Below are 10,264 nucleotides of genomic sequence, written 5' to 3'. Positions count from 1 at the left end.
AAAAAAAAAAAAACTCAGAGCTAATGTATTTATTCCTTCAAAGGCTGCACAAAGAAATGTTTCAATATAGAAAATGCTTTTTTCCTTCAAAAGGTAGTACATGAGCTTTTCCCCCTAGTTGCAGCCCCCTGTGGTTTATGAAGAAAACAGTGTTGTAAAAATGAAGTTATTGTCATGACTAGTTTTTGGATCAGACAGTCCTGTAATGTTTCCCGCCCATGGCCAAAAACAGAAACTGAAGAAATTTAATGACATTTTTCTTACATAACTAAAGAAAGCCATGTGTAAAACTGTTGTTTAATGATGAAAGGAACTCCTCGAATGCACAATCTTCTTGATCCCTTTTTCATTTCTGCACCCTGAGTATTCTGCATATGCTCATGGATCTCAGATATGAAATTTTAAAACAATTTTGTTGTAATTTAGAAATAGTTATAGAAGGGAAAATACTGGTTCTGAATAGATAACATTTCTTGAATTCTTGTGAAACATTAATCTAAAACAGCAGGTGATCCCTGTTAAAATTTATATACTGAATTCATCTGCAGAGTCACACTGCAGCTATGAGAAGGAAATTGACAAATTAAAGACTATTTTCCCAACTCAGAAGATGATTAATGTGGTAAAAAAAAATTCCCTAAAATTCATTGGTATGACTAGTCTGCAGCTCTTCAGGCCAGGGTCTGTTCAATGCCAGAATGTCCCTGCAGGAACACAAGTCATTGCCCTAGGGCTGCAATGAATTATTTTGATTTCAAAAAATGACTCCAGGCCAGGTGTCACGGGTCACGCCTGTAATCCCAGCACTTTAGGAGGCCCAGGCGGGTGGATCACTTGAGGTCAGGAGTTCAAGACCAGCCTGGCCAACATGGTAAAACCCTGTTTCTAATGAAAACACAAAAATGAGCCAGGTGTGGTGGCATGCGCCTGTAATCCCAGCTACTCAGGAGAATCACTGGAACTCGGGAGGCGGAGGCTGCAGTGAGCCGAGATCGCACCACTGCACTCCAGCCTGGGCGATAAAATGAGACTCTGTCTCCAAAAAAAAAAAAAAACCTAAAAAGAGAGACTCTATATTTTCTGGTTGGGGGTTAGGGAAAACAGTCTCTGGCAGTTTGTTTGATGTGATTTATACTGGTACCTGCATAAGCAACCATTTCTGGTGCTTGCTAATGAGCACTGTGTCTTGACTCCCTTTCTTTTGTGGTTTTGATTAGAAAGGATCTATCTAGAGGAGAGCAAGAAAGAAGGGAGTATGGGTTAGGTACCAATTCTGTGAGACAGGGGAAGAGGCCAGCACTGTGTACTGACTGCATCTGCAAGGGAGTGGAGATGAATAACAATAATAATTAGTTTTTTTGTTTTTTTGTTTTTGAGATGGAGTCTTGCTCTGTCACCCAGGCTGGAGTGCAGTGGCGTGATCTCGGCTCACTGCAAGCTCCGCCTCCCAGGTTCACGCCATTCTCCTGCCTCAGCCTCCCAAGTAGCTGGGACTACAGGTGCCCACCACCACACACTCGGCTAACTTTTTTGTATTTTTAGTAGAGACAGGGTTTCACCATGTTAGCCAGGATGGTCTCAATCTCCTGATCCACCCGCCTCGGCCTCCCAAAGTGCTGGGATTACAGGAGTGAGCCACTGCGCCCAGCCAATGGTAATAAGAGCTATCATGGATTGAGTGCTTACTTTACATATGCTAGCAGCTAGTCATGGCTCTAAACACTGGCCCTCACAACAACCTTAAGAAGCAGGCACTATTATTACTATCTCCATTTCCCAGATTATAAAACTAAGGCTGAGAGAGAAGGGACTTACCCAAAATCACACTAAAGTAAGGAAGAGAGCCAGGATTTCAACCCAAGCAGTGTGGCTCCAGAAAGAATAAGCTGTGAGGTGGTAAGGGTATAAGATTCAGAACCTATACCAGCACCATCCAACAGAACTTTCTGGCATTATGGAAATGGTTGCGATCTGTGCTGTCCAATACAAGAGCCACTCATCACTTGTGAAAAGTGGCTGGCAAGACTATGCAACTGAAGTTTTAATTTGATTCAATTTTAATTAATTTAAATTAAAACGTAACTAGCCACATGTAGCCAGTGGCTCCTATACTGGATGGCACAGAACTATACTTACAGAAAGAGCCCCTGCTGATGACCAGCTCTGGGACTGTGTATGACAAGAAGTAGGCCAGGTGCGGTGGCTCATGCCTGTAATCCCAGCACTTTGGGAGGCCGAGGTAGGCTTGAGCCCAGGAGTTTGAGAGCAATCTGGGCAACATGGCAAAACCCCATCTCTACAAAAAACACAAAAATTAGCTGGGTATGGTGGTATACACCTGTGATCCCAGCTACTCAGGAGGCTGACATGGGGGAATGGCTTGGGCCTAGAAGGTCGAAGCTGCAGTGAGCAATGATCACACCAACTGTACTTCAGCCTGGGTAACAGAGCAAGACCCTATCACAAAAAAAGTAGGATCCTTGATACCTGCCTCCCTTGGATGCTAGTGACCCACCACTATCTTGGGATTGTGGCTTGAGCCACCTCCAGTGGCTACACAGATTTTCCCTGCAAAAGACATCAACTGAGGGCTGAAAGCCAGTCCAAGTACCATCTGTTCTCAGCTTTGGTGACAGCCTGCTTCAGCCCAGAGGAAAAGGAATGCTTTTTCAAATTGGTCAGTCCAGTTTTTTCTGTAATTCATTCACCCAGAGGAAACATTCTTTTAACAATTTGCATTGAGACTGTTTTCGCTACTATATTCCCAAGGCACTTCCCTATTTTTGTCTTAGAAGAACCCCAAGGACTAGTCCACCATCTGCCTCCAGTGGCACCCTGATTCTAATAGCTGGGATAATTTCCTACCCAGTCTGCCATGGAATGAGATACAGTTTTAAGACTTCTTCCCTTCTTTTCCAGCCCCTTATATAGACATAGATTCTTTAAAGGTTTTCCCTGCGGCTTTACCAATAATGACTCCAGGGAAAACAAGAGGGGTTAATAGCATAATAAACACATGGATGCTACCAACTCACAAGACATCTTAAAAGCTTGTGTAACAGCTCTCCCTAAACTTTACTGCAGCATCAATAGCCAGGCTACTCCTTCTTAGTAAGACTTAGTTTTTTGGCCCCTTCTTAGCAATTCTTTAGGGATCTGGATCTACTCAATCCTTCCCTCTTTTTATTCATGAACGATAATACTCCTCAGTTGCTTATACCTCGTAAGTCATCACTGCAATCTTCTCTAGCTTTGGATCCTACCAAACATTCACAACTTGTCTATAGAATACCTACTAAATATCAGGCACCAGGAGAAACAAGACACAGCTCCTGCTCTCAAGAGAAACTGAAGCCTGTAGCAGGCTACCACCAAGTAACAGGAAATGACAACACAATGTGCTGGGTAGTATGACACAAGAAATTGCAAGGTGCCGTGGGACAAGAGGAAGGAGCACATGTCTAGACTTGAGAGGTCAAGGAAGGCTTTCTGGAGAGGAAATGGTGTCTGGGCTGAAATAAGGATAAAGACAAATAAGAAGCATCCAAGTGAAAAGGAAAGGCCTAGGCTACAAGAAGATGCAGAATGTTTCCCCTATTCTGTTTGAATATTCTGTTTGAAATCTAGTGTTCTGTTTGAGTATTTGAAGAAAGCAGTCTGAGGAACTGAAAGAAGTTTGCTGTGGGCAAACAGTAGGCTGCAAGAGGGGCGGGGGTGCGTGGAGGCAGATGCAACCGAGTCTGGAGAGGCTGACAGGGGCCAGGTCGGTCATAAAGTGATTTGTCTGTCATGCTGGAGAGTTTGGACTTTAACCTAAAGCCACCAGGGAGCCACTGAAGGGTTTTAAGTAAAGAAGAAACAACAGGTATCAAGAGTGAGCAGGTGAAACTACAAAACCTCAAATGAGATTTACATCAGGGGGAAAAAAAGAAACAGACCTCAGATATAACCACACAGAACTTCTGGCTCCACCTTCAGGACTTCCCAACTTTGCCAGGAGGATCCTTCCACCAGGGAGGAGTGCGGATGTGAATCCTGGGGCAACTTTGGAGGTTTTCATCCAAAAGGGAGAGAGAGAGAGAGAGAGAGAGAGTGTGTGTGTGTGTGTGTGTGTGTGTTTTGCATTCTATTCCATGGTATAGCCATGAGTGTTTTAATGTACCAAAAATGCTTTCCATCATGTCATCAGGCAAAGCAGACACTCTAGCATGAAAGGCCATGTTTATCCAGTAGCTTCACAAGTCTTGGACATGGCCCTCCACATTCCATTCTCTCAGAAGCAGTCTTAACAAATGACAGTCAGGGAACAAGGCCATGTGGAGGCAGACTGCCTATGCTAGGTCTCCCCTTCTCCACCCTGATATCACAATGATTAAATATCTCCATTTCTCAAAATGCTCTTCCTCAGAGGCCAGCCTCAGAGAAACTTCCCCATCTGGGCAGTCTGCCTCCTTCATCAAAGCCTCCCAGTCCCCTCTCCATCCACCCATCCACCTCCCCTCAACCACCAAGCCAAGCTTCAACCTAACTTCCCACAGGAATCTATCCCTCTGCAACAGCCTTCAGCATACACTGTCTTATTTAATTTAATGCAGGTCACTGTATCAGGCACTATCTTCTCCTCTATAGTTTAAGCTTTAGGAGAGAAGAGATATGTTTCTTGTCTCTGTTGTGCATTCAGTGGTTTATCCACAAAACCTTTATTCAGTAAAATAAAGGTTTACTGAATTAAATTGGATTAGCCTGATCTTTCTTCCTTGTTCTATTGCTAATAATTCTAGGCGCTAAAGGGAATGATGGAAGACTAACTTAGAAATTTAACAAACTTTGTAGTAGATATAGTCACAAATACCAAATACTGAAGTATCAAATATCAAAATATCAAAGTTATTTTGCAGGAAGCTAAACTACTTTTTGAGGCTGGGTGTGGTGGCTCACACCTGTAATCCCAGCACTTTGGGAGGCCGAAATGGGCAGATCACTTGAGGTCAGGGATCTGAGACCAGCCTGGCCAACATGTTGAAACCTTGTTTCTACTAAAAATACAAAAATTAGCCAGGCATGCTGGTACATGCATGTAATTTCAGCTGCTTGGGAGGCTGAGGCAGGAGAATCACTTGAACCCAGGAGGCAGAGGTTGTAGTGAGCCGAGATCGCACCACTGCACTCCAGCCTGGGTGACAGAGCAAGACTCTATCTCAAAAACATAAACAAACAAACAAACAACTTGTTGACCCCAGACATTATATCACTTTCCTTTTTAAAAGTAGACATCAATAACTCATACATTGCTAGTGGAAATGTAAGGTGAACTAACTTCTTTGGAAAATAGTTTGGCATTTTTTTAAAAAAACTAAATACACAATTACTATATGACCCAGCAATTGCACTCTTGGGCATTTATTCCAGAGAAATGAAAAGTTATGTTCATATAAAAATCTGTATGTGAATATTTACAGTAGCTTTATTCATAATAGCAAAACACTGGAAACAACTGAGATATCCTTTAATGAATGAATGGTTTAAAAAACTCGTACGTCCATATCATGGAATACTACTGAGCTATAAAAAGGAGTGGTCTCTTGATATACAACTACTTGTACAGATCTCCAGGGTATTACGCTGAGTTGTTTTTTTTTTTTAAACCAGTCTTAAGTGGTTATGTACTATAGGATTCCATTTCAGTAACATTCTTGAAATAATAAAATTAAAGAGATGGAGAACAGATTAGTGGTTGCCAGAGGTTACAGGACTGGGGGAGAGGGGTGTACAAGGAGAGATGGTTTAAGATGGAGGTGAGGCTGGGCGCGGTGGCTCACTCCTGTAATCCCAGCACTTTGGGAGGCCGAGACAGGTGGATTACAAGGTCAAGAGATCAAGACCATCCTGGCTAACACGGTGAAACCCTGTCTCTACTAAAAATACAAAAATGTAGCCAGGCATGGTGGCGGGTGCTTGTAGTCCCAGCTACTTGGGAGGCTGAAGCAGAAGAATGGCATGAACCCGGGAGGCGGAGCTTGCAGCGAGCTGAGATTGCACCACTGCACTCCAGCCTGGGAGACAGAGCGAGACTCCGTCTCAATTAAAAAAAAAAAAAAAAAAAAAAAAGATGGAGGTGAGTGTGGCTATAAAAGGACAACTCCTCATGGTGATGGAACCATTGTATATCTTCACATGTGATAAAACTGCATACAGCTATACATATACACACACACAAGTGCATGTAAAACTGTTGAAATAGGATTGAGGTTTTTGGATTGTACCAATGCCAACTTTCCGGTTTTGATAATGTACTACAGTTACACAAGATGTTACCACTGGGAGAAACTGAGTGAAGGGTATATGGGATCTCTCTGTACATTTTTTCTGGTAATATACAGGATCTATACTTGAAAATAGAAAGTTTATTTAAAAGTAGACACCAAAGGCAGATGCATTTTCATTGAAGCAAATTGTCCATCTTGTTGGGTTTGCAGAAAAAAATAGACTGTTCTTTTTTTTAACTGGGTTGGATCCAAAGGCTCCCAACACAATCAGTCTTCCAGTAATTGTACTGTACATACTCACCAATAGTAGAGAGTATAGTTAGTGTCGGGACTGGTATTCCTTCCAGGGAGCCAAGAACACTTCATGTAGCTCAGGTTGTGCCAAATGCATTGAAGCTCAGTCACAGCAGACTCAGGATCACCTACAATATCCAGGCCAAGAGTTTAAGACCCTTCTTTCCTTGTAATGCAAAGTAGTGAATCACTCTTTAGCATGGGGGATGATGAGAGTGCTTCATGCTGCTTTGTCAGAAAGCAAACTCTTCATCTCTCACCCCATTTTACCCAGAAGTCACCCAGGATGGAGGAAACCCAAATGTAATTTGTTCACAACCTTCTCTCTTACCTCCTGATACAAAGAAAACATCTTCCCTATCCCTGAGGGACCCTAACTAATATCCGTAACTGGAGGGAGAGATAAAAGATCAAAAACTATTTCAATCATAGACAATATCTACACAATTCCTAAATGAATGTGGATATACAAACAACCCTTATATATACATCTGTCTTTAAAAAAATTATTGAGGTACAATTTAACTTTCTGTCTTTTGGTCAATACTGACACTTTTTTTTTTTTTTTTAAATAAACATTCAGCCAGGCAGGATTGCTCACGCCTGTATTCCCAGCATTTTGGAAGGCCAACGAGGGTGGATCATTTGAGGTCAGGAGTTCAACAGCCTGGCCAAATTGGCGAAACCCTGTCTCTACTAAAAATACAAAAAATAGCCGGGTGTGGTGGCACACACCTGTAGTCCCTGCTACTCGGGAGGCTGAGGCACAAGAATTGCTTAAACCAGGGGGGTGGAGGTTGCAGTGAGCCAAGATCTTGCCACTGCACTCCAGCCTGGGTGACAGAACGAGACTCTGTCTCTAAATAAATAAATAAATAAATAAACAAACATTCCTCCTAAAGCAATTCTGGGGAAAGGTAAGCCTAACTTAACTCTTAGTAGTTGCCTCTTACTTTAAGAGCCCTAATATCTTTCTGACCTAAAATCTCTATCTTCACAAAGCCATTTTAGTTAAGGTATAATGTCTTTAAATTAAACACTTCTGTTTAAAATGTAAATCTGTTATCCCTCATGATCCTTGAAGGGGTACTACACTGAGCCATCATCAATCATTTTATGTCATAGTATAGTATAATAATTATTATTTTTGAGACAGAGACTTGTTCTATCACCCAGACCGGAGTGGAGTCGTGCGATCCTGGCTCACTGCAACCTCCACTTCCCGGGTTCAAGCAATTTTCCTGCCTCAGCCTCCTGAGTAGCTGGGACTACAAGTGTGCGCCACCACACCTGGCTAATTATTATTTTTTTCTCCATGTTGACCAGGCTGGTCTCAAACTCCCGATCTTAGTGATTCGCCTGCCCTGGCCTCCCAAAGTGCTGGGATTACAGGCATGAGCCACTGCATCCAGAGATACCATCATCATGCCCAGTTTACAGATGAGGAAACTAAGGTGCAGAGGGACTAAGAAATTTACCCAAGGTTACACAGCTAATAGCTGGCAGAGCTAGGACTTAGACAGTTGGTTTCTGGTAGCCCTGCTCTTAATCAGTATATGCTACTCCCTGTATGTAACATAAGAGCCAGAAGGACATTGGGTGAGGTGGGATTGGGGAACAATGATCATCCTCACTACTTGACAGCTTTTCCTAGGGTTGTCTTGTATTATCTTGTCTAGACTTGTATTGGAGCCAGGCCAGCATACTATTTTTCTCTTTAAACACCTTTTCCCAAATATATCCTGCATATCAAACTAACTATCACATATAATGGGTAAGACAGTATTTTGTTTTTCATTTTGAAAGCACTGGGCCTGAAATGTGAAGACATACAGCAAGTCACTCAATTCCTTTCTTCCTCATAAAATGGATCAGGGTAATAATACATGCCTTACTCACTTCCCAAGATAAGCTTGCGAGTCTCAATCTAAGGGAGGTGTGTGTGTGTGTGCGCGCGCGCTTGTGTGCACACGCACACACGTGCATGTGTATATCATTTTTAAAATTATTAAATTTTATATAAATATTAGGCATTGTTATTCAAGTTGTTTGTAAGCTTCCTCAAGGCAGAGACATACTCGTATTTTCACTGAGCTGCTAGCACCTAGTATAATGCCTGGCACTTATTAGACTCAGAAAATGTTTGAGAATTGAATGAATTAATGAACAATGCACAAAAGCATTGGAGTATTCGGATTTTATTCTCTAAACACCAAGAGATAGTGCTTTCAGTTGTTACCTTCAGGGGGCGAGATGCATTTTTCAACCAAAATGCTAGGCTTCTCACTTTCATTGGTGCTACACTGGGACCCCACTTGCAGACAAATCTTCTCATTCAGGGGCACTTCTTTTGAACGACGAGTTTCTGGAGCTAGTTTCTAAGGTTAGAAAATTGTAAAAGGCAGTGCTTCAGCAAACACACACTTAAATAATGAAACATTACATGTCCAAATGTGTTGTTTTTTGTTTGTTTGTTTTTTGTTTTCTAATCAAAAAAGTCCTCAAATGGTATAGATCAGTGATTCTCCACTGGGGGTGATTTTGTTCTCCCTGCCACTCTCAGGGACATTTGGTAATACTGAACATTTTTTATTGTCCTAACTTGGGAGGGGGAGGTTACCAGCGTCTCGTAAGCAGAGGTCAAGGATGCTGCTAAACATCCTACAATGCACACGACAGCCCCCCTCCTCCTACAACAAACCCTTCACCAAATGTCAGTAGTGTCACCACTGAGAAACCCGGGTGTAGATAAAATAATTTCCCACATTTTAAAGGTATAAACATGAAATTTACCTATAAATCTACAATGCTAACATATCAACTCTCTAAAGCCAATTCTAAAGGAAACACAGTATGATTATCAAAATTCACTTAGAAGTAGATGCACTGTACCATGAAAATTAAGGTTAAAAAGGAATGCTTTAAGAATCCAGGAATCATGCCAGGCTCAGTGGCTCATGCCTATAATCCCAGTACTTTGGGAGGCTTAGGCAGGCAGATCGCTTAAGCCCTGGAGTTTGAGACCAGCCTTGGCAACATGGCAAAACCCCATCTGTACAAAAAAAAATTGGCCAGGCATGGTAGCTCATGCCTGTAGTCCCAGTTACTCATGGGGCTGAGGTGGGAGGATCACTTGAGCCCGGGAGGGGGAGGCTGCAGTGAGCCAAGATTGCAGCATTGCACTCTAGCCTGGACAATGCAGCGAGACCCTGTTTCAAAAAATAAAAATTGAGTAATCATGGTTACTTCTGGGTAAGGAAGTAAAGGAGGGGGACCTGAGGGCTGAAGAGAGGCTTTTCATTAAACCTCTTTGTCTACTGTTTGACTATTTTGACTACCTCATATACATGTATAAATTTCAAGCACTGCTATATGTGCTGAGTATATACATTCTCATTCTGAAAAGCAGATATGCTTTGTGGAACCATAGGAAGCCAATTTATAGACATCATAGAGACATAAATCACCAGTCTGGTTACTATGACTTAGAATAATGAGATTAATGGGCTGTCTGGGAAACAAACATTTCCCAAATTGACAGAGTTGGAAGAATTAAGAATGGAACTAGGCCAGGTGCGGTGGCTCAAGCCTGTAATCCCAGCACTTTGGGAGGCTGAGACGGGCGGATCACGAGGTCAGGAGATCGAGACCATCCTGGCTAACACGGTGAAACCCCGTCTCTACTAAAAAATACAAAAAACTAG

General features: G+C 42.3%; 1 protein-coding gene across 1 annotated transcript in view; it reads right to left on the bottom strand.

Moving 5' to 3' along the window:
• Positions 1-10,264, bottom strand: part of IL13RA1 (interleukin 13 receptor subunit alpha 1) — a 63,864-nt gene that overhangs the window by 35,464 nt on the left and 18,136 nt on the right. Inside the window, exons 3-4 of the mRNA XM_017865481.1 lie at positions 8,800-8,938; positions 6,568-6,688 (exon numbers count right to left, since the gene is read on the bottom strand). Coding sequence (XP_017720970.1) covers positions 6,568-6,688; positions 8,800-8,938 — 260 coding nt within the window. The remainder of the gene's footprint in view (positions 1-6,567; positions 6,689-8,799; positions 8,939-10,264) is intronic.

This window comes from Rhinopithecus bieti, unplaced genomic scaffold, assembly GCF_001698545.2.
Source record: "Rhinopithecus bieti isolate Rb0 unplaced genomic scaffold, ASM169854v2 scaffold_82990, whole genome shotgun sequence".
Classification (NCBI taxonomy): Eukaryota; Metazoa; Chordata; class Mammalia; order Primates; family Cercopithecidae; genus Rhinopithecus; species Rhinopithecus bieti.
This window is presented reverse-complemented; position numbering and strand designations above follow the sequence as displayed.